At 40.9% G+C, this 24,656-nt stretch overlaps 1 protein-coding gene across 9 annotated transcripts; it reads left to right on the forward strand.

The window, feature by feature from the left end:
• On the forward strand, positions 1–24,656 carry ZNF527 (zinc finger protein 527). 9 transcript variants are annotated; one of them, XM_049902186.1, is made up of 6 exons: positions 1–2,277; positions 2,945–3,022; positions 6,514–6,585; positions 7,774–7,890; positions 10,437–10,532; positions 22,500–24,656. In XM_049902186.1, coding segments are annotated over exons 2-6 (1,893 nt in total). In that variant the 5' UTR covers positions 1–2,277; positions 2,945–3,021; the 3' UTR covers positions 24,107–24,656. The 9 variants fall into 9 exon arrangements, with proteins under 9 accessions (XP_049758143.1, XP_049758146.1, XP_049758147.1 ...); XM_049902188.1 differs by having other exon boundaries at positions 124–141; positions 2,966–3,022; XM_049902187.1 differs by having other exon boundaries at positions 236–245.

The following is a 24,656-nucleotide window of genomic DNA, read 5'->3' on the forward strand; positions in this document are numbered from 1 at the left end:
AAGCCCGCGGCGCGAAGCTCGTTTCACGCGCGCCAGGGTCCCCGCCCTGCTCCATAGTGCTCCTCCCCGCGGGGCATTCTGGGAGGCGAGGTCGCAGGTCCCAGGTTGCGGGGCCGGATGCTGGAGCCGTGGTTCCGGGAGGTGAGGTGGACCCGGCCGCGAGCTACAGCAGCAGGCCAGGGCCAGGCTCGGGCGACCGGCAGTGGCGGGGATGGGGACCTGGCGGGCGCTGCCAGGGAGACTGTGTGAGAGTGTGTCACCTTGTGTAGGGCTCCATGTGTAACTGTGAGGCTGTGGATGTGACAGGATATGATTTATGTCACTGTGTGTGTGCGATTGTGCGTGACTGACAGTCTGGGTCTGTGTATGAATATGTGCGTTTGTGTGTGCAGCTACAACTATGCTATTGTATATGGGTGTGAGAGACTGCGCGTGAGACTGTGTGTATGTGTCGCAGTGTGAATGTGATTGTCCACGTGTCTCTGCGGATATAACTGAATGTAGCTGACAGGTGCGATTTTGTGTGACCATGACTATCTCTGAAGGTATAATTTTCGTGAGTTGTGTGACAGAATATATGACTTTGTGTGGTCTGTCGCTGAGTGTGCGTGACTGTCGCTCTTGGAGTAATTGTGTGTGACCATTTCCCTGTTTTCGTGCTAGAGTGGTGTGTGTGTGAGACAGTGAGAGAGAGAGATTATGGTTGTGATTGTGAGACTGTGTGCTATTGGTTGAGAACTGAAATGTGTATGTGCGATTGTGGGCTTCATTGTGTGAGACGTAGTGTGTGATAGTGAAGTACAGAAAGATCAAAATTACTTGCCCAAGTTTACACCGTTAATAAGTGACAGAATGGGGACTTGAACCAAGGCAGTTTGCCTTCAGAGTCCTTGCACTTAATTACTAAACTCTTTGATCTTTCCCACATTGTGAGGGTGAAAACTGAGAGCCCTGGGCCCTGAAGGTATTGGAGGGGATTTTTCCTGGTCTTGGACTAGGAACTTTACGGACATGTAACTTAATCTGGATCTCTTTCTTCAGTCCTCTTGCGAGTAACAGGACCCAGTCTAAAAGACACTGTAGTGAGATCATCCTCAAACTGGCTGCCCCTGCTGGAGGAAAGCCCAGCCTGAAGCCCAGTCTTCCTCTGCTTAGGCCATTGAGTTGGAGATTTTAGCCTTGTCCTTGTCAAAACTTTTCCATTTTGGTGCTGACAGAGGTTGGATTCATGGCTTTATTTCTTATGTACCAAGTAAGCTAAGTTTCCAGGGCTGACTCTCTCAGTAAAGAAAAATGTCCTCATTTTTTCCCCAAATTTTTGTGTAGAATCTCAATGGGAACTAGGGTGACACTTTTTGACAGTGAATAAAGAAAGGTTCTGAGAGAGAACTTGCCCACAGTTATGTAGTTAATGAGAAAAGGAGTGGAGAGTCACCTGGGTCTGGGGGCTATAAAGCCCAAGTCTTTTTATCACAGTTTGTTTTAGAGGTTGGTGGCTCATCTCAAATACAGAGACATATCTAAGGAATACACAGGTATTTGCAAACCGAGACTTAAGTTTCTTTTAGGCCTGTACTGTTCAGGGCTGCTGCGTCCAGATGCCGGGAAGACTGCACTGATTCTCCTCAGGTTGCACAGGCAATAGTGGGCAATTTCAAACTGCACTTCACTAAGGAAACAACTTCCTAGAGACTGAGTTGGCTAAGTGTGAAGTAGCTCAGGACGAATCAGGTAGCCTCAATTCTAGGTCACACAATTATCCCCGTTTTCAGAATGAAGAAATCTTGCCTCTGAGTGGACAAGGACTTGTTTCATGCTGCACAGTTTGTTGTTAATTTAGAATTAAAATTTGCTGCGTCCCTCAGGGTGCATCTTCTGTGGGGTAATAAAGGTAATGTCTACCATCTCTGAAGATGCTTCTTTAAGGAATATATGGCACTGATTCCTCAGGTTTTGCTGAGTATTTCCCATTTAGACATTGTGGCTTCTTGAAAGAGGACCAGTTTCTGAGTCATATCTTGGTTGGATGCTTGTAACTTTGGGTTCATTGCTTATGGTTTTTGAACCTCAATTTGGCTTATTTGTAAAATGGGGAAATGGGGATATCTACCTTGGGGAGAATTAAATGAGATAATGATATACGCAACATGTGTAACATCATTATTTATATTATGGGAGGCACAGTAAGATTTATTTATTAATTTACCAAATATTTTTTGAGCACCTACAACAGTTCCAGCATTGTTCTAGCACTGCAGTTATACCAGTGAACCAAACGTATCCTAGATCTCTTTGATCTTAAGACTTTGTGGGGGTGGGGAGGGCGTGGAGGAGACAGATGAGAAATGGAAAAAGAATATGTAACATGTCAGATGGTAATAAATACTAAGAAGAAACATAAATCAGGGTAAGGAAAAGAGAGTTACTGGAAGGGAAGTTTTCCTTAAGTAGGATGTTCCAGGAAACCCCTTTCGGGTAGTAGCATTTGAGCAGACGGGAATGAAGAGAGGGAGTGAGGTATGCTACTACTGGGGAGAAGAGGGTTCCAGGCAGAGGGAAGCACATGGAGCAGCAGCCCTAAAGGAGGACTGTGCATGGTGTCTGAGGAACACCAAGGAGTCCTGTGTAGAGTGGGGTAAGCAGGGGGCGATTGGTAAGAAATGGGGCCAGAAGGCATCCAGAGGTCAGATCATAATCAACCTTGTTGGCCATAGGGTGGACGTTAGATTTTGTCGAGTTCAGCCTGCGTGACCATAGTACCCTCCAGGATTTCAGAGGTCAAGTTTAGTTTTGGCCTCTTACTCAGGTCTTGGAAGGGCTGGTACTGCCCCATGTAATGAGGATGTGGACACCATAAAGGGAGAATAGTTCTATCTTTGCCCATCTTGAACCAACAAAATAGGGCTGGTCTGCCATTTATTCTTCCTTAACTCTCCCTTCCCAGGATTTTGTTCTTCTCCCAAAGAGAAAACTGAAGAAGGAAGGAGAAATGGCTGTTGGACTTTGTAAAGCCATGTCCCAAGTAAGTTGATGTTTTCGTTTTGTTTGCACAAATTCCACCTTATTTTTCTGGACTTTGAGACCACAGGGAGAGTCACAGATGGTCTAGTGAGCACCTTCTCCACTTATCTCTCCACCTTTTGTTCATATAGTCCTTCTACAAAACACTTAGTATCTTTTTTACTTAGTGTTATCCTCAAACGTGTAATGGAAGAGGAGTGTCTTCTTTGGTTGGATTGTGGTTTGTTGTGCGAGTTAAATAAAGGCATAGGGTGTGACTGTGGAGTGCCTTATGGAGTAGAGAGGTCAGGGACAGCCTCTGAGGAGATGACATTTAAGCAGAGGCCTCAGTGAAAGGGAGTAAGTTTTGGGGAGATCTGGGGATGAGCTTTAAAAGCAGAAGGAACAGCAAGTACGAAGGTACTAAGGTGGGGGCGTGTTTGATGTGTCCTAGGAAAAGCGAGTAGCCAGTGACTCACGAGCACGAGGAGGTCAGAGGAGTAGCTAGGGGCCAAGTTACATAAAATTATGAAGAGAACTTGGAGTTTTGTTCTAAGTGTGAGGGGAACCATTGAAGTGTTTGTGATGTGATGTGATTTTTATTTTAAAAGGGTGGGATACGAGAGGCCAGTCTGGAGACTAATACAGTAATCCAGATGGGAGGTGATAGAGGCTTGGACCATGGTGGTGGCACTGGAGGTGGTAAGATTCTGGATATATGTTGGAGACAGAAATTACGGGATTTGATCATGGATTAGCCCTGGGGTGTGAGAGGAAAAAGAAAGTCAAGAATTACAAAGGTTTTGGCCTGGACAACTGCATAAATGGTCATGCTACTTACTGTGACGGGAAGACAGAGTTGGGGTGGGAATAGAAATTAAGAATTGAGTTTTCAGTATATTAGGTTTAAGAGACTTGTTGGACATCCACATGGAATGTGAGTATATATTTGGAATTCAGAAATGAGATCAAGACTGGAGAGGTGAATTTGGGAGCCATCAAGTATTTAAAGCCATGGCATAGGATGAAATTATGTTTTTTAATTGTTTTATTGTGGTAAAGGAAACCCTGGTGGCGTAGCGGTTAAGTGCTACGGCTGCTAACCAAAGGGTCGGCAGTTCAAATTTGTCGGGTGCTCCTTGGAGACTCTATGGCGCAGTTCAACTCTGTCCTATAGGGTCGCTATGAGTTGGAATCGACTTGACAGCAATGGGTTTGGTTTTTTATTGTGGTAAAAATAAATATAACAAAACATTTACCAAGTCAACATTTTATACATGTACAATTCAGTGATACTGGTTTTGTTCATCATGTTGTGCGACCATCACCACCACCCTTTTCCAAATTGTTCTACCACCTTCAATAGAAACTTAGTGCCCACTGAGCTAACACTCCCTCTTCTCTCCTCCCTCCCACCCCCGGTAAGCACTAATAACTTTTTTCTCTTTGTATTTGCCCATTTCATATAAGTGGGATCACACATTATTTGTCCTCTTGTGACTGACTTATATAAGTCAGCATAATGTTTTCAAGGTTCCTCCGTGTTGTAGCATGTATCAGGGCTTCATTTCTCTTTATGGCTGAGTAATATTCCATTGTATCTCTGTGCCACATTTTGTTTATCTATTCATCTGTTGATGGACGTTTAGGTTGTTTCTGTCTTTTGGCTGTTGTAAACAGTGCTGCAGTGAACATTGGTGTACAAGTTTCTGTTTGAATTCCTGCTTTCAATTCTTTTAGGCATATACCTAGGATTGGTATTACTGTCACATGGTAGTTCTATGTTTCACTTTTTGAGGAAATGTCAAACTGTTTTCCACAGCAGCTATACCGTTTTGCATCCCTACCAGCAACGGATGAGGGTTCTAAGGATGAGACTATCTTGAGGGTGGGGTTGTGGTGAATGTAGATAGGGAAGACGTTCAAGAGCTGAGCTTAGGGCATTAGACATTTAGAGGCTGACAAGAAAAAGGAGGTACCAGCGAAAGAGACTGAGAAGAACTAACTACTGATATAGAAGGAAAATCAGGAGACTATGGGTCCTGCAGTTCAAGAGCAGAAAGCGTTTCAAGGAGGGGTAATCAGCTGAGTTAAGTTCTGCTGAGAGAGACTGAGGAAGATGAAGACTGAGAACTGACCATTGGATTTGACAGACTGGAAGTTGCTGATACCCTTGACAAGAGCTACTTTATGAAGTGTTTGGGATGAAAGTGTCATTATAGTGGGCTAAAGAGAGAATGGAAGGTAACGGAGACAGTGATTCTAGGTCTGTGCTGGCCAACACAGTAGCCACTAGTCACAACTGAAATATGCTGAAAGTGTAAAACACATACTGGATTTTGAAGACTCGGTACAAAAAAAAAGAATGTAAAGTGTCTCATTAATTTTTTGTATTGATTACATATTGAAATGATAACATTTATGTTTAAAAAAAAAAAGTTTCTTGCCATGGAGTTGATTCCAACTCATAGTGACTCTACAGGACAGAGTTGAATTGCCCCATAGGGTTTCCAAGCAGCACCTGATGGATTCAAACTGCTGACATCTTGGTTAGCAGTGGTAGCTCTTAACTACGCCACCAAGGTTTCCGTATATATATATATATATATATATATATATATATATATATATATATATATATATATATATATATACACACACACACACACACATATACATATGTGTGTATATATATGTATTAGTTAAATAAAACCTAAAACCAAACCAAACCCATTGCCGTCAAGTCGATTCCGACTCATAGCGACCCTATAGGACAGAGTAGAACTGTCCCATAGAGTTTCTAGGGGACACCTGGTGGATTCAAACTGCCGGCCTTTTGGTTCGCAGCTGTAGGCTCTTAATCACTATGCCACCAGGGTTTCCAAACAATCTCATTGCCATCGAGTCGATTCCTACTCACAGTAACCCTACGGGACAGAGTAGAACTGCCCCATAGGGTTTCTAAGGAGCGGTTGGTGGATTCGAATTGTGACCTTTTGGTTAGCAGCCATAGCTCTTAACCACTCTACTACCAGGGCTCCATAGTTAATAAAATATATTATTAAATTAATATTACTTATTTTTATTAAAATTTTTAATGTGGCTACTGGAAATTAAAATCATATATATAGCTCACATTATAATTCTATTGGACACTCTTTGGAAGTGTTTTGTTATTAAGAGGAGTAGAGAAATGGAGCAATAGCTAGAGTGAGATCACTGAAGAGAATTTATGTATTTACTTATAAGTTGGAAGATACTGTATCAGTTCATATGCTGATAGGAATAACCCAGTGAAGTGAGAAAGGTTGTTACTGAATTGTGACACTACAAGGGAAAGAGGCGACAATGTCCTTAAGTAGGCAAGTGGAGGAGTTAGTCTTAGATAGGAGCTTAGAGGTTTATCCATAGTAACAGGGAAGGCAAAATATATGAGTACAGATGCAGGTAGGTAAGTAGATACAGTGGCAGGAGTCTGAGGAAGTTCTTTTCCTATTGTTCTTATTTTCTCAGTGAAAGGAGGACCAGGGTCAGCAGCTCAAAGCAAGAATGGGAAGAGGATTGGTGGTTTGAGAGAGAGAGAAGGTATGAAAGAGTCATCATGGGAATGGGAGAGTGAATCTATTAGGGAAGTGTAGTAGAGTTGTCTAGCAGTGATTTTCTGGGATCTCTGGTCATATATTCTCGAAGTACATTGGGTCAGCAGGTGTATCAGTCGGTTCTAGCAAGAAACTCAAAGGGGCCTATTTGCCAGATATGATTAGGATATAGAGAAACCATAAAGGATAGTACTGTATTCTGGGCCTGTAAGAGCAGAGTTCCCTTATTAACCCTGTGTCTCTACCTACAGACAGAGAGTCCTGTGTGGAGAGGGCCTCTTACAGTCAGTATGATCTTTGATTGAGGGACAGAGGTTACCCAGAGTGGCACAGCTGGGAGGGAGCCAGGGGAATAAATACTGTGCCTTCACTTGCCTCCTTCTCATCTCTTACTTGTGACTGAAGCTAGCTGAAAACGGGGTAGGGAAAAGGAGTGTACCGACGTAGTCAATGCAGATCAGCCTCCCAGGACGCAGACAAGGATAGAGGAGCACACGGAAGTCACACAATTACTGGCCATAGCTCCGCTATGGAGAATAACTGTATTTGACAGTTTATTATTTTTAATAAAAAGACCATATCCTATAAACTGGAACTCTGGTTTTTAAGCATTGACAGGTCTTATAAAACATATACCCTTCCGCTTATACAGCACACAGCCTAGTGGTATAGTCTACACTCTCTTTTTGGACATGAAAGCTTTTTTCTATTTTTCATAGAAACTTCCAGTGAAAGTTCTGTTTATATCTTTTCACATATACCTCTTTATTTATTCAGGATACATTCTAAATTCAGACCATACCCTTTTGTTAAAGCTCAATTCAAGGTCTTTCTTCACTACTGTGTACTACACACATTCCAGTTTTAGGAATATAAAGGAATTCTGTATAAGAGTTTCTTTATACTTAGTGTATATAACATACAATTTAGTCCTTGCTCATATACTATTTAATGTTATAAGCTAGTTTTTTGTCTTTTTCACAAAAATTAATGTCAAGGGATGAGTCAGTTTTCAATCTTTCTCCCTAAAAGTATTTGAAAAACCTGGGCTCATAATTGTTTCCTAATAATTATTTTCTTTGAATCTCTTAGAACTTTGAACTCTGGCAGAATTCTTTTTTGCTAGAACCAGATGGGGTCTGGGTGCTTGGCGAAAAATAATTTTTTATTTCAGGGAATGGTGACCTTCAGGGATGTGGCTGTGGACTTTTCCCAAGAGGAGTGGGAAGGGCTGGACTCATCTCAGAGGGATTTATACAGAGATGTCATGCTGGAGAACTACAAGAACTTGGTATGGCTTGGTAAGGATGTCTCTCCCTTGTAATTCAAAATCTTCCCTCTGGGGTGTTTTTGTTTCCTCCATTGGGAATATCTAGGGCATATCTAAAGTGCTTAGCTGAATTTCTACTTCCTATTTTATTCCCAGGAAAGGAAACCCTGGTGGCGTAGTGGTTAAGTGGTACAGCTGCTAACTAAAGGGTCGGCAGTTTGAATCCGCCAGGTGCTTCTTGGAAACTCTATGGGGCAGTTCTACTCTGTCCTGTAGGGTCGCTATGAGTCGGAATTGACTCGACGGCACTGGATTTGGTTTTGGTTTTAGTTTTATTTCCAGGAAATGGAGGGAGATAGTTTGATAGAGTTGGAAGTCATCAGCTCTCTTTTGTAGAATGGTGCTTTGGAATGGCCGTATCAGCATGACCTGGGAATTTGTTAAAATGCAAGTTATGGGGCCCCACTCTCTAGAAGCTCTCTGGATGAAGTATTTAAAAGTCTGGAGTTAGAAAAAAGGGAAGACCACGATCAGCATTTCTCAAGCTGAAAAAACTGAAGAGAAAATTCAAACCTAGAGTTGCATTATTGAAGAATTTATGGGCAAAAAACTGAATGGCACAGGAAGCATCAAAAAAAGGTGGAAGGAATACACAGAGTCAGTATAAAGAATTGATTGACTTTAACCATTTCCGGAGTTAGCATATGATTAAGAGCCACTGGTACTGAAGGAAGAAGTTCAAGCTGCACTGGAGGCAAAACAAGGCTCCAGGAATTGACAGAGTACCATTTTAGATCCTTCTGCAGACTGCTGCAACACTGGAAGCACTTTTTCATCTATGTCAAGAAATTTGGCCAACTCATTGGAAGAGATCCATATTCATGCCTATCCAAAAAAAGGCAATCAAATGGAATGTGGAAATATTGAACAATATCATTAATATCATGTGCTAACAAAATTTGCTGAAGATAATCACTGAAAAATGACTGCAGCTGTACATCCACAGGGAACACCAGAAGTTCAAGCCAGATTCTGAAGAGGACATGGATTCAAAAGAGGATGTGGAACAAGCAATATCATTGCTGATGTCAGATATATCTTGGCCAAAAGCAGAGAATACCAGAAAGATGTTTACCTGTGTTTTGTTGACTATGCGTAGTAATTCGACTATGTGGATCATAACAAATTATGGATAACGTGAAGAATGGGAATTCCCGAACACTTAACTGTGTTCACGTGGAACCTGTACATGGATCAAGAGGCAGTCGTTTGAACAGAACAAGGGGATACTGTGTGATTTAAAGTTGGAAAAGGTATACATCAGGGTTGTATCCTTTCAGTTACTCAATCTATGCTGAACAAATTATCCAAGAAGGTAGGTAGACTATCTGAAGAAGAACACAGCATCAGGATTGAAGGAAGACTCATTAACAACCTCTGATATGCAAATGACACAACCTTGCTTGCTGAAAATGAAAACAACTTGAAGCACTTACTGGTGAAGGTACAAGACCACAGCCTTCAGTATGCATTACACTTGAATGTAAAGAAAATGAAAATCCTCACAACTGGTCAGTGAAGAAATTGAAGTTGTCAAGGATTCAGTTCTACTTGGATCAACAATCAACACCCATGGAAGCAACAGTGAAGAAATCAAAGGACATATTTCATTGGAAAAATCTACTGCAAAAGACCTCTAAAGTTTTGGAAAACAAAGATGTCACTTTAACGACTAAGGTGCACCTGACTCAAGCCATGGTCTTTTCTATCACCTCATATTAATGCAAAAACAGGACAATGAAAAAAGACAAAAGAAGAATTGATACATTCAAATTGTAGCATTGCAAAGAATATTAACTATACCATGGACTGCCAGAAAAATGAACAAATCACTCTTAGAAGAAATACAACCAGAATGCACCTTAGAAGTGAGGATGCCAAGGTGTCAGCTTGCTTACTTTGGGCACATCATCAGGAAAGACCAAGTGCTAGAAAAGGACATCATGTTTGTTAGAAAGTCAGTGAACATGAGGGAAACCTTCAATGAGATAGATTGAGAACAGTAGCCACAGCAGTGGACTCATACATGCGTACTATCGTGCAGATGACGCAGAACTCGGTACCATCTTCTGCCATTAGTTGGAGCTGACTAGACAGCAGCTAACACCGACACTCTGTAGACCTACAGAATCAGAAATTCTGCAAATGGGGCCTATCATTCTGGGTTTTAATAAATCCTCCCAATGATTCTGGTGCCTGTTAAAAGTCTGAGAACCATTCTTGTTTCTAATTCAGTAGGTCTGAGTGAAGGCCTCAGAATTTGCATTTCTGAAAAGTTCCCAGGTGATGCTGCTGCTGTTCAGTGGACCACACTTCGAGAACTGTTATGGAAGAAGCTTTGTCTTCCTCATCCTCGCTATAAGCATCATTCCATTCACTGGCCCTTCCTCTAATGTGTTTTCTTGGCTAATGACCAAGAGGTTGGATCTGAGTCCTGGGACAGCTGTGACATGTTGATTTGTCTGTCTGTCTCACTCTTGCTCTCAATTTTATTCCCCTGGAAACAGGACTGTCCATTTCTAAGCCAAACACGATCTCCTTACTGGAGCAAGGGAAGCAACCTTGGATGTTGGAAAGAGAGACGTCAGATGCTCAGTGTGCAGGTAAGTGACGGAGAACTGGTAAGTGAGGGCTGTTGGAAGGTGCCAGCCCAGGTAGTCATGAGAAAGCTGCTCTAGTCTTCAGGAGGCTACCCTGGGCTAAGGGAAGGAGCTGAAATCTCTTCAGCCCAAGCTTGCCTGAAACTTTACCTATACCCTGGGGTTTTGTCTCCCTACTTCTATCAAATTATATTATCTAGAATTCTATCTATACCCTGAATATCAGACCTTCCCAGCTCTTCTTTTTGCTTTATGGTCAGAATTGTATACATTTATAGTTTTTTTTTTTTTATCATGCTTTAGGTGAAAGTTTACAAATCAAGTCAGTCTCTCCTACAAAAACTTATACACACCTTGCTGTGTACTCCTAGCTGCTCTCCTCTTAATGAGACAGCACACTCCTCCCCTCCACCCTGTGTTCCCCATGTCCATTCAACCAGCTCCTGTCCCCCTCTGCCTTCTCATCTCGCCACCACACAGGGATTGCCCACATATTCTCAGGTGTTACAGATTTCTTTTTAGAGTTTTATTTCCATCAAAGTTATTATCAAAATCATGCATGCACTTTGTGTGACGCTGCTGTCCTTGCTGAGTGCGCTACTAAGGGAGAAGGTGTGTGAACCCTGCGTTTATTACTAACTGCACGGCAAGGGTCAGCACGAATGCTCTTCTGACCTGGAAACGTCTCAGGCTTCACCTTCCCACATCTCCAAGATCCTTGTCACAAGCCACTTCTTCTAGGGCACTTCCTCTCTCACCCTAACCATCCAGAGTTAGGCCAGGACATCTCTGGCCACCCAAGGCCAGGTCATCTGGCACCAGCTGTAGGCTCAGGAGTCTGCACAATTCCCTGCACTTTAGATCACCCAGCCCCATGGGGCTAGGTCACAAGGTAAAAGGACCCTGTCCTCATCAACTGCCCATGGAGCCTTTCTCTATTGTTTAGCTGCCCAAAGCTGGTTCCTCATGAGTTAGAACTCGGGCCTTATGACTACCTGGGTAGCCCTCATGAAGAGCTTGAATCAGTAAACAGAACCTCCCATCAAAGAAAAATCCAGGTCCAAATGGCTTCACTGGTCAGTTCTACCCAACATTTAAAGAAGACTTAACTCCAGTCCTGAAACTCTTCCAAAAAATAGAATAGAACACTTCCTAAATCATTCTGTGAGGCTAGTATTACTCTGATACCAAAGCCAGATAAAAACACCCAAGAAAAGAAAATAATAGACCAATATCCTGTATGAATATAGATGCAGAAATCCTCCAGCAAAATACTAAGAAACCAGATCCAACAGTGTATTAAAAGGATTATATACTCTGACCAAGTAGGATTTATTCCAGGAATGCAAAGGGTGGTTCTATATCAGAAAATGAATCAATGTAATATACTGCATTAATAGAATGAAAGAAAAATAACCCTATAAAATCATGTCAATTGATGCAGGAAAGGCATTTAACAAAACCCAACACCCTGTCATGATAAAAAGACTGGGGAATCTAGGAATAGAAGGAGACTTCTTCAACATGACAAAAGACATTTATAAGAAACCAACAGCTAACATCCTACTCAAGATTTAAAGCCTTCCCTCTAAGAGCAGGAAGAAGACAAGGATGCCCACTTTCACCAATGCTATTAACATTATACTGGAAGTTCTAGGAATTTGTCCATTCCATCTAGGTAATCTAATTGTTGTTGGCATACAATTATTTGTAGTATTCTAATTGTTGGCATAAAATTATTCATAGTATTCTCTTATAATCCTTTTTTTTTTAATTTCTCTAGGGTCAGTAGTAATGTCTCTAACTTTTATTTCTGATTTTAGTTATTTGCATCTTCTCTTTCTTTTGTCAGTCAAGCTGAAGGTTTGTTGATTTTATTGATCTTTTCAAAGAACCAACTTTTGGTTCCATTGATTCTGTTGTTTTTTATTCTCTACTTGATTTATCTCTGCTCTAATTTTAATTGGAGCCCTAATGGCGCAGTGGTTAAGAGTTTGGCAGCTAACCAAAAAGTCGGCAGTTCAAATCCACCAGCTGCTCCTTGGAAACCCTGTGGGGCAGTTCTACTCTGTCCTAAAGGGTCATTATAAGTCGGAATCGACATGATGGCAATATGATTGGTTTTGGTTTAATCTTAATTATTTTCTCCCTTCTGCTACCTTTGGGCTTAGTTTACTCTTCTTTTTTTAGTTCCTCAAGCTGTAAAGTGAGGTTATTGATTGGACATCTTTATTTTTTTTTAATGTAGAGATTTACTGCTATAAAATTTCCCTCTAAGCACTGCCTTCACTGTACCCCATAAGCTTTGATACGTTGTGCTTTCATTTTCATCCATCTCTGAGTATATCCTCATTTCCCATGTGATTTCTTCTTTGACCCACTGGTTGTTTAAAAATGTGTTATTTAATTTCCACATATGTGTGAACTTTCCGTATTTCCTTCTGTTATTAATTTCTAGTTTCCTTCCGTTGTGGTCAGAGAAGATACTTGGTATGATTTCAATCTTTTTAAATTTATTGAGACTTCTTTTGTTACCTAGCATGTGGCTTGCCGTGGAGAATGATCCATTTGCACTGGAGAAGAATGTATGTTTTGCTGCTGTTAGGTGAATGTTTCAGTACTTCTCTATACGGCTGTAGGTCTTGTTGGTTTATAGTGTTTAAGCCCTCTGTTTCCTTATTGATCTTCCAAGTGTTCTATCCATTATTGGAAATGATATATTGAAACCTCCAACTATTATTTATTTCTCCCTTCAATTCTGTTAACATTTGATTCATGTATTTTTGGGTCTCTGATAGTAAGTGCCTATAAATTTATAATTGTTATATCTACTTGATGAATTTAACTGTTTATCATTTTGTAGTGATCTTCTCTGTTGTAACAGATTATTAATATAGCAACCCCAACTCTCTTTCGGTTACTATTTGTGTACAATATTTTCTTTCATCCTTTCGCTTACAAACTTTTTGTGTTTTTTGATCTAAATGAGTCTCTTACAGGGGATATAGTTTAGATCATATTTTTTAATCCATTCTGCCTTTCTCTGTTTCTTTTTTATGCATATCTCTGTTTTTTGATTGTAGAGTTTAATCAGTTTATGTTTAAAAATAATTATTGATAAAGGAGACTTACTTCTGCCATTTTGGTATTTGTTTTGTTTGTGTCTTATTCCTTTTTTTTTCTTCCTCATGTCCTCCAATACTTCCTTTGTTGTATTTAGTTTTTTTTTTTTAGTGAACCATTTTAACCCCTTCTCTCTTGCTTTTGTTTGTACTTTTTAGGTGTTTTTTCATGATTACCATGGGGATTACACTTAACGTCCTAGATTTATAACAATTTTGAATTGATGTCAGTTTAATTTCAATAATATAAGAAAACTGTTCCTATACAACTTCCTCCCCTTACGTTTGTTTTTGTCACAAATTGCATCTTTATACTTTATGTGCCCAATAACATAAATTTTTAATTCTTTTTTATACATTTGTCTTTTAAATCATGTAGGACATAACAGGTGGAGTTACAAACCAAAAATACAATAAATCTGGTCTTTAGATTTTCCCATGGAATTACCTGTACCAGAGGTCTTTTTTTTTCATATGGCTGTGAGTTACTACCTGGTGTTCTTTTATTTCTGATGGAAGGACTCCTTTTAACATTTCTTGTAGGGAAGGTCTGGTGGTAACAAGCTCCCTTGGCTTTTGTTTATCTGAGAATGTCTTAATTTTGCCCTCATTTTTAAATGAGTTCCTGGGTGGTACAAATTGTTAAGTGATCAACTACTAGCTGAAAGGTTAGCTGTTTGAACCCACTCAAAGGTGCTTTGGAAGAAAGGCCTGGCTTCCAAAGGGTCACAGCCTTGAAAACCCTGTGGAGCACAGTTCTACACTGCAAAATATGGGGTGAACATGAGCCAGAATTGACTCAACAGCAACTGGTTTAAAGGACAGATTTGTTGAATATAGAATTCCTGGGTGACAGTTTTTTTTCATTCAGTACTTTAAATATATCATCGGATTATCTTCTGACCTCCATGGTTTCTGATGAGAGCTCAGTTGTTCATCTTATTGAGGATGGACATGATGATTTGCTTCTCTCGCTGCTTTCAGTGTTTTCTTTTTGACTTTGATTTTCAGCAGTTTTATTACATTATGTCTAACTTTGGATCTCTTTGAGTTTATCCTACTTGGAGTTCACTGAGCTACTTGAATGTGTAGATTAATGTCTTCCATCAGATTTTGGAAGTTTTCAGCCATTATTTCTTCAAACATTCTTTCTGCCCTTTTCTCTCTCTCTTTTCTTTCTGGGACTCCAGTAATGCATATGTTGGTCCACTTGTTGGTGTCCCACAAGTGCCTTAGGCTGTGTCACTTTATTTTTCTTTTTGCTCCTCAGACTCAAAAATTTTCACTGGTCTATCTTCATGTTCACTGATTGTTTCTTCTGCATATTTCAATCTGCTGTTGAATTCCTCCAGTGAATTTTTCATTTTTGTTATTGTACTTTTCAACTCCTGTATTTCTGTCCGGCTCCTTTTTATAATTTCTCTTTATTGGTCTATCCATTTTGCTCATGCATAGTTTTCTTGTTTTCCTTTAGTTCTTTGAGCATATTAATACCATTGTTTTAAAGTCATTGTCTAGTAAGTCCATGATGTGGTCTTACACAGGGACAGTTTCTGTTGGTTTAGTTCTTCTGAATAGGTGATGCTTCCCAGTTTTGTTTTATGCCTTGTGATTTTTGTTGTTGTTGAAAACTGGACATTTGAATATTGTTGTTAGGTGCCTTTTAGTTGGTTCTGACTCATAGTCACCCTGTGTACAACAGAATGAAACACTGCCCAGTCCTGCACCAGCCTTACAATCATTGTTGTGCTTGAGCCCATTGTTGCAGCCACCGTGTCAGTCCATCTTGTTGAGGGTTGTCCTCTTTTTTGAATATTATAACGTGGTAACTCTGAAAATCAGATTCCCCCCTTTCCTCAGAGTTTGATGGGTTTTTTAATTATTATTATTATTATTGAAGTTTGTAGTAGTCCATGTGTTTAGTGACTCCCTTTAATTACTTTTGCAAAGACACTGAAGTTTTTGTTCCTTATCTTGTGTTCAGCAAGCGTTTTGGCAGAGATTTCCTTGAACACTAGTTGAGAATAAATAAATAAAACCTCTCAGGCATTTCAGATTATCTGTGTGCTGGGACACTCCTTCAGCACTTAGCCAGGCTTGCACTGAGCCTAGGGATCAGGTGAAAGCAGTTTTCTCAAGTGTTTTCTGAGCATGTGTCTGGCCCTGTGCATGTGTGGGCTTTCTAAATTCTCCCTTATACATAAGTGCTTTTGAATGCCCTAATTTCCCAAAGAACCTTTCTCCCTGCTTCTCCTCTCAGTCTTTAAGCATCTATTATTTGCCTCAGTTGCACTCTTTAGCCCCAGGCAACTGCAGTAAGTTACAGTTTTGGGGCTTACCCATCACTTTTCTACCCTGCGTGTGTTCTGAGATAGGTCCAACAGAGGTGAGTGCCTTGCATTAGTCCTTCACTTAGGTCTCAGACAGGTTAGAACAGACAGAGACAATAATTTGCGAATAAGGTCTGCGATTCTCTCTCTGGAGCCAGGGACCAGCATCACTCTCTGAGAGTGTGGGCTGCTTCTGCTTAAGACTGCCACCAAGCCAGGGAGGGAGTGGGGCGTGAGCACATAGAAAACCAAAGCTTGTCTTTTTGAAGTTGCTTGTTTCTTGATTCAGCATTTGCTTAGTTGCTGTAAACCTCTGACTTCTGACGAAGTTGACTTTGCTGGTTTCTGCTTGTTTTCGGTGTTTCTGTGGGGGGACAGGAGCATGGAACTACATATGCTGTCATCTTGCTGACATCAGTCCCAGAATTTTTGAAAAATATTCTTGACCATTTTTCTATGTGCCTTCCAAAATAATTTTATAAGATGAAAAATAAAACCCTCCAGGTGTTCTGATTAAAACTAACCAGATATAAATTAACTTGGGGTAAGGAAGCATACATATATTATTTTTTCTTTTGGTGCAGTTCATCTCATGTTCTTGTTTATTTAAATCTTCTTTAAAATAATTTCGTAACATTTTATAGGACCTTTTTAGTGTTTTTGCTCACCCTTCTCTCTCCCAATTACATATATATTAATTGTAATCTCCATTCACTGCCTTACTTCAAATTCTCTTTCACTATCTTACAAGCTTGCAATCTGTCTTCTACCTCTCTAGTTTGACTAGATCCAGGTGCCTTTCTTCAATTTTCACATTCCTCAGCTTAATGAGATACAAAAGATAATTCCAACCATTTTCCTTTTTCTCCGTCCAAAGCTCTGTTCTAATTCTTTTTCCCTTTAACTTGCCCCATCCCAATTTTTCTGTCTTTTCCTCATTTAATTGCAAGATTTTTGTCATATTAGCCTTGGATCTCTATCCAGTGCTGTTTAATAGAACTTTCAGCAGCGATGGAAATGATCTATGTCTGTGCTTGCCAGTACGGTAGCCACTAACCATACTTGTGTATTGAGCACTTGAAATGTAGCTAGTGTGGTTAAGGACACTGAGTTTTTCTAAATTTTATTTTAATTACTTTACATTTAAATTGCCTCATGAGGCTAGTGGCTGCCATCTTGGACAGCGTAGCTTCATGCAGTCTTTTAAAGAAGAGATACAATCTCTCAGTCTGTATGTCATTGGTCAGGCTTTTCATTGGAACATATTCTGGCTATTAGCAGTGACCTCCTTCCATTTTCTTAAGATTTACCCATAGGTCTCATCTGTTTTTCCAGGACATCCCATCAGATTCTCCTGGGTTTCATGTCAAGGATATAATGATGATTTACTTTTTCAGTTTATCTATTACCTGTTCTTACCCATGGCTGAACATTTGGGAGAGTAGATCCACAGTCTAGTTAGACCTTTACCTCTTCCAACGTTACACATTAGCATAATTAGTATACGTTTCTGATTGGATTCCAAGGTTGATCATACTTTTACTGCTAACTTCTATCCACTTATAGGTAATAACCAGTTGGAAATTACATATCTTTGATATCGGACATATCTCCTAGATACATTCTAGACCCAAAATTTGCCTTTTCCATTGTTTTCTTGCCACTTGACAATCAGACTATAATGCCTCATAAGACATAGAGGCCTTGGATAGTGCAAACGGCTAAGCGCCCAGCTGCCAACTAAAAGATCGGCAGTTCAAGTCCACCCAGAAGAAAGCCTTAGTGTTCTACTTCCAACGAATCAACCATTGAAAACATGAGCACAGCTCTTCTCTGACACACATGGGGTCATCACGAGTCAGAACCGACTCAACAGCAACTGGTTTAGCCAGACACAGATGTAATAATATCTTAGCCTACTACTATATATTAATTTGTTTCATTTTATCTGAAATATGAGTTATTAAATATCTGTAATGAGCCAGGCACTGCTATGAGTATGCTGTAAGTATTGTAAACTGGTGGGAGTAGTAATGTCAGTAGTGTCAGAACCAGTCTGTAAAAATGGTGTGTGTGTTGGGGGCGGGTAGGGAGCGGCATCTGACCTCTTCTAACTTCACGAAATGGAGAGAGAATCACCATCGGCATCGATCAGCCCAAGGCTGATTTCTACGAGGCAGAGGTCAGACGTTCCTCCTCTCTCCGCCATCTTTACCAGTTCTGACACCAACTGTCCCTCCCACAGCACTCTTTTCTTTTGGGTTTGATAATTCATTGCAGTGGCCGCACAGAACTCACAGATAATACTCATGATTATGGGGTTTATTAGGGAAGTAACAGGTTACAATTCAGGTTTAGGAATACCCACGATACAATTCTTTGATCAAGACAGCCTCTTCTCAGCCGTACCCACAGGCATGCTCCTCTCTGGCCCCTCAGACTCTGCCCTGCTTGGGCAAGTGTTACAAAGCTCTTTCAGTCCCTTAGCCTCTGCCCTGCTCTGGGAAGTATTACAAAGCTCTTTTAGCTCTCCCGATAAGTGCCCCAAAGCACTCCACTCCAACAACAAGCCCTGGCCCAAAGGCACCCAGCTCTAGCTCCATGGGCCAGCAAACCTAGCTCCACTAACGGCCCAGAGGCACCATACTCCACCAGCAAGCCTCCTGTCCGAAGGTACTCAGCTTTCTGACTCCATGGGCCCAGGAAGCTCACTGTGCTCTCTTGCCTCTGCTGCTGCTGTTTCTTTGCCACTGCGTCTTGCTGTCTTCAGTGTTACAGCTCTCTGTCTCTCTCAGTTGCTTAGTTCCAAGAGCTTCTCAGTACAGGGATCCTGGGTCTAAAGGATGTGTTCCAATCCTGGCCCTTCTTTCTTGATTGTGGTGAGATCCTCTCCTTTTACCTCTGGGACTGCTCATTTTAAGCCTAGCAGAATGGCAAAGCTGCCCAACCCCCTGGTGGGCCACAATTACCTTATTTGCATAGTCCCACCCAATCACTTGGGTGGGAGTTATAAGACCATGGCGAGAAAGTCCATATAAAAGTGATCCATTGCAGTGTACCATCTAACTTCATGCGGGATAATGAGAATCACGATCAGCCCATGGCTGATCCATATGAGGTGGAGGTCAGACATATCTCCACTCTCCAACCTTTTACCAATTCTGACACCACCTGTCTTAGGCTGGGTTCTCTAGAGTAAAGCATAACAAAATACATATATGTATATAGAGAGAATGAGATTTATATTCAAGGAAACAGCTTATGTGATTGTAGAGGCCGAAACATCCCAAATCCATGGATCAGGATAGAGGTTTCTCCTGATTCACGTAGCTGCAGAGGCTTGCAAACCCAAGATTGGCAAGTCAGAGAGCAGGAATCTTGCTCACAGGCTGTGAAGATTGATGAATCCCAAGATCGGCAGGTAAGCTGCTAGCTCAGGTCCCAAGAACCAGAGGTCGGACAAACAAGAGGCAGCTGCAGGATCTAGAACAAGCCAAAAAACCTTAGCAAGGCAAGCAGGAAGGAACTGGGTAGTGGAGGGCGGAGAGATGAAGGCTGAGGGGGTGATGAGCCGCCACAGGCCCCGCCCCCACTCCTACCATTGGGCATATTCCATCATGGGGGTGATCACGTATCACATTTCAACAGGGAAGTGATCTCATCATACAACTGCCAAAACACTGAGAATCATGGCCCAACCAAGGTGACACACAGTCGTAACCGTCACACCAACCATCCGTCTCACAGCACTCTCTACTTCTCTTGTGGGTTTATTAATCCCCTGCAATAGCCGCACAGAACTCACAGACTGTAATTCCAGCTAAGTGGTTTATTAAGAAACAGGATATAACTTGGGGTCAGGACTTACAGGCTACAACTGAGGAATCAAGATCAGGAAGCATGTAGGCAGAGCTCGCAGGCCCCCTGAGGATGGACAGGCTCCTCTAGGCCCTGCTGTCTGCCACTGCCAGCTCTGCCACTGGGCCCCTTCCAGGCCCCTCACTGTCTTCAGTGTTACAGCACTTAACCTGTGTTTCAGCTTTTTTAGGAGGTTCCTTGCCTTCTCTCTCCCTGTGCTTCTTTTCTCTCTTTTCCTTCTGCTTCTCTTCCTGCTTTCTGTTTGCCAGTCCTCTGTAGGGCTGGCTGAATGTATATATACAACTACTTTGTCAATTTCAAGGCATTGCCCCTCCCAGCAGGGCCACAGACTGACCAGTCCACTCTTGGTAGGCCACAGACACTTTATTTGCAGAGTAGGTGCCGTTGGGCTACAATTCACCTCATTTGCAAAGTCTATTGACCAATCCCTGCAATGTGCGTACCAATCACAGGGCAGGTGCAGCCCAGGGCCAGACAAAAAGTATCAAAACCAAGTTGTTTACAGCTTGCCCAGGAAATGTCAGTGAACCTGGACAAAAGTAACAAACCCTCTGGGATAGAAAACTAGGGCAAAGGTAACTCCTCAGGGTTTAGGGGGAAGATCTCTCAAGGTGTTTTTCCAAAGGACCAAGACAAAAGGCCACATAAAGGAACTCATTTTGCCACAAGTATCTTATCTTTTATCCTTATACTATACTTGCAAGGTTACCTCATTTTGCCTAATAGGAAATTGAGGCTCTACAGGTAGGTTCATCAGTTTGTTAAAGGTAGAATAATTGGTTAGCTAGATGCAGAGTTGGAATTCAAACCCACCTCTGTCTGACCCCAAAAGCCTATGTTTTTTCCACTATACCACATAGATGCCTGTTTGATTCTCTTCCACTTTTCTGAATCTGTAACTTCGCTTTTCCTTCAATCAGTTAATAATATGGGTGAATTCCCTTCTCTCTTTTGCTGAATGCCATCATGAGATCGTTGTTTATTTCTCTACTCTAGTCATAGTGAGTGTGTCTTCCACACATACAATGCTTATTTCCTGCACTATACTTCCCTTAGATGACTACTTCTTATGGAGTGTTCGTCTGCCTAAGCTCAGAATATCCTCCTTTTTCCTTTCCCTTTCTTGGAGCTCCAGACACCTCAGATCCCCCCATGTGTGAAAATGTCTATAATCTTCTCCCATCAGACCTTTTCTACTCACTGTTACATTTGTTATTGCATAAAGCTTCCATTTGCCTGGAATAGAGAAGAAATATTTCTTGGTAAGAGTGAATATAGTGGCCCTAGGAGATGACACAGGAGAGGAGGTTCCAGGAGAGTGGGTGAGGGAACAGAAATAGTTGTGCTTCTGCAGAAAGAGTGAATAACAGTGTGGACCTATCAGAGGATAAGTGAACAAAGCCCTCTCAGTCCTGGGCTGAGATAGAGGCTCAGGTAAGAGAAAAATCAGGACTGTATGTAGGAGGGATTACTAGGGATGGGGGCTTTCCTTGGGTGGAGGGTGTATTGGAAAAAAAGGAAGGTAGAGGTGCATAATCTCTTCTTTTTAATTTTGTGATGATCTAATTTATTCTTGCAACAAATGGAAAACACTTATGGGGAGACTGTATCTAACCCAAAACTGCTCACATGCAGTTCTAAAATAATGCTTAAGCACATCAAAACATGCAGATGTTTTTCTTACTGAAATAATCACTGTATTTTGGGAACTTGATCATAGCCTTGAAAACCAAGATCTTATTCTCCAGGAATTATTCTTTAATTAAACTAGTGAGTTTTGAGTTTTCTTTTTTCTCACATTTTGTAACTACTAATGATCTATATCTATATCACATTAAGAAGTCTTTGATTTCGTGCCATACTGAATCATTGGACATAAAAGTTTTATCTCTCTCCTTAGAGTTTAAAAAAGGGAGAAGGACCTGTGTCTCAGATTTTTTTTTTTCCCTCTACTAGGTGCTGGGCACATAGTAGTAGATTCTATATAATTGAGTATAACACCAAACTCATTGCTGTCGAGTTGATTCTGACTCATAGTGGCCCTGTAGTATTGACTGATTATTGTGGGGGTACACATGAAAAGGACTTTCTCATTTTCCCTCTTTTTGAGATCACCTTTTAAAAAAATTTTTTTTTCTGCCTTACCTCAACAAACACATATATTTGTATGTATTTGTTGTAGGCATCAGTTTTTTCTCAATGCTGAGAAAAGCTGACCTCTAGATTTCTTCTAGACACTGAGAAAAATCCCAGTTGCCCTAGGCACTGGCTACAACAGTAAGACAAAAAAGAAGTAAACATCATGGGGCTTTCAGTCTTGTGAATACCAGTACAGGATGGACTGGAGGCTTTAAAGACTAGAGGCCCGGAAAGTGTGATTATGATCCAATCAGTCAGCCTCAATCCTTTATGTTCTTGGTATTTAGCTTTATCTGCATTTTTCCAGTTTCACCTATCACTTCCTCCCCATCACTAACATACTACCTTTTCTATCAACTTTCTTTATCCTTCGTGCTTTCTTTGTATTCAGAGCTATGTACTTTTTCCCTGTTTCACTCTACAATTAAATTCTCTAATTTCTTTGATAACATTTTCCTTCTCCTGGCAAAGGGAGTATTTATGTTCTTGATATTTTTCAGACTGGGAGTCTTGGTGTGAAATTACGGAAATATCTCCAAAATGGTACATTGATGAAGATGAAATATCCCAGGGGATGGTAATAGAAAGGCTTACAAGTCATGACTTTGAGTGCTCCGATTTCAGAGAAGTCTGGAAATATGAGGGTGAATTTGAGCAGCATCAGGGAAATCAGGAGAGGTATATCAGGCAAGTGACAACTCTAAAGGAAACCCCTGCTGAGAAAAGAGAGCGTAAATACGGTAACTCTGGGAGAAGCAGCCCCCTGCAGTCAGTACTGTTAACACAAGACAGAGTTCCTGCAGAAGAGCCAGTACATAAATCTGATATTTACGAAGAAATTGTCCCCCCAAATTCAGTCATAATTGAACATGCAGGACTCCATGCTGAAAAGGAATCTTTGATAGATAGTGACTGTGATGAAGAATTCAACCAGAGTGTACACCTTACTAAGGATATAGAAATTCCTTCTCATGGGAAACCTTATGAAAGTAATGATTTTTCAGATCTCTTACGTTTTCACTCATTACTTACTCAACATCAGACAACGAATTTTGGAAAATTACACCACGGATACAATGAATGTGGTGATGCCTTTAGCTGTTACTCGTTCTTTACTCAGCCTCAGAGAACTCACGGCAGAGAGAAACCGTGTGCATGCAACAACTGCGGAAAAGCCTTTAGCCATGACTTTTTTCTCAGTGAACATCAGAGAACTCATATTGGAGAGAAACCATATGAATGCAAAGAATGTAGCAAAGCTTTCAGACAGAGTGCACACCTTGCTCAACATCAGAGGATCCACACTGGAGAGAAACCCTTTTCATGCAATGAATGTGGGAAGGCCTTTAGCCGTTATGCTTTCCTTGTTGAACATCAGAGAATTCACACAGGAGAGAAACCATATGAATGTAAGGAATGTAACAAAGCCTTCAGACAGAGTGCACACCTTAATCAACATCAGAGAATCCACACTGGAGAGAAACCTTATGAATGTAATCAATGTGGAAAAGCCTTCAGTAGGCGCATAGCCCTTACTCTGCATCAAAGAATTCATACAGGAGAGAAGCCCTTCAAGTGTAATGAATGTGGGAAGACATTTGGCTATCGCTCACACCTTAATCAACACCAGAGAATTCATACTGGAGAAAAGCCCTATGAGTGCATCAAATGTGGGAAGTTTTTTAGGACTGACTCACAACTTAATCGGCATCACAGAATTCATACCGGAGAGAGACCATTTGAATGCAGTAAATGTGGGAAAGCCTTTAGTGATGCTTTAGTTCTAATTCACCATAAGAGAAGTCACGCAGGAGAGAAACCCTATGAATGTAACAAATGTGGGAAGGCCTTTAGTTGTGGCTCATACCTTAATCAGCATCAGAGAATTCACACTGGAGAGAAACCCTATGGATGTAATGAATGTGGGAAGGCTTTCCATCAGATCTTATCCCTTAGGCTACACCAGAGAATTCATGCTGGAGAAAAACCCCGTAAGTGCAGTGAGTGTGGGAATAATTTTAGTTGTGCCTCAGCCCTTAGGAGACATCAGAGAATTCATAATAGAGAAACCCTCTATTATAACAAATATAGGAAAGAGAACATTTAATCATCACTACTTATTGATTATCATTTCATTCTTTTTAGATAGTAATTCTATGAATGTAGTATATACGGAAAAGCCTTCAGTCCATATGCTTTTCTTACTTGAAATAGCATGAGAAGTGGACATCTGTTTTTATCTATAACCCATTTTTTGACTTATCCCCAGCCCTACTGCATGTGATTTTGATGAAACTGATAATCAGGGAGAGCAGGGGATTGGTCACAGGCCGACTTGTGATTAATAAGGAATTGGCAAACAGCCTTGTCTGGGACAATATAGTCCTTTGAGGAGTTATATGGTTATTAAGAGAGGACTATTTTTTTTTCCAGAATTGCTAGCTTTGATAATTAAGTAAGATTAAAAACTAACCGTATCATTTTTGCCACTCACTACATGAGAAAAGCCTTCCCGAAGATAAAACTGACACAGAGGAAAATGAAGATGAGAGAGATATCTGTTGACATTGTTTGATCTAGATCCAGCCATGCTTAAGTCTATACCATTTATTATTTTTTCATCTTTATGAGCCAATAAGTTCCCTTTTTTTGCTTAA

This window comes from Elephas maximus, chromosome 11 (assembly GCF_024166365.1).
Source record: "Elephas maximus indicus isolate mEleMax1 chromosome 11, mEleMax1 primary haplotype, whole genome shotgun sequence".
Classification (NCBI taxonomy): Eukaryota; Metazoa; Chordata; class Mammalia; order Proboscidea; family Elephantidae; genus Elephas; species Elephas maximus.

What these genes read in the sequence shown, in the direction of transcription:
- ZNF527 (XM_049902184.1), top strand. Translation starts at nt 118, where the DNA reads ATGCTGGAGCCGTGGTTCCGGGAG. An exon ending in TGGAGCCGTGGTTCCGGGAG is followed by an intron (nt 142 to 2,944) that starts GTGAGGTGGACC and finishes CTCCCTTCCCAG; the next exon opens with GATTTTGTTCTTCTCCCAAA. An exon ending in CAAGAACTTGGTATGGCTTG is followed by an intron (nt 7,901 to 10,436) that starts GTAAGGATGTCT and finishes CCCTGGAAACAG; the next exon opens with GACTGTCCATTTCTAAGCCA.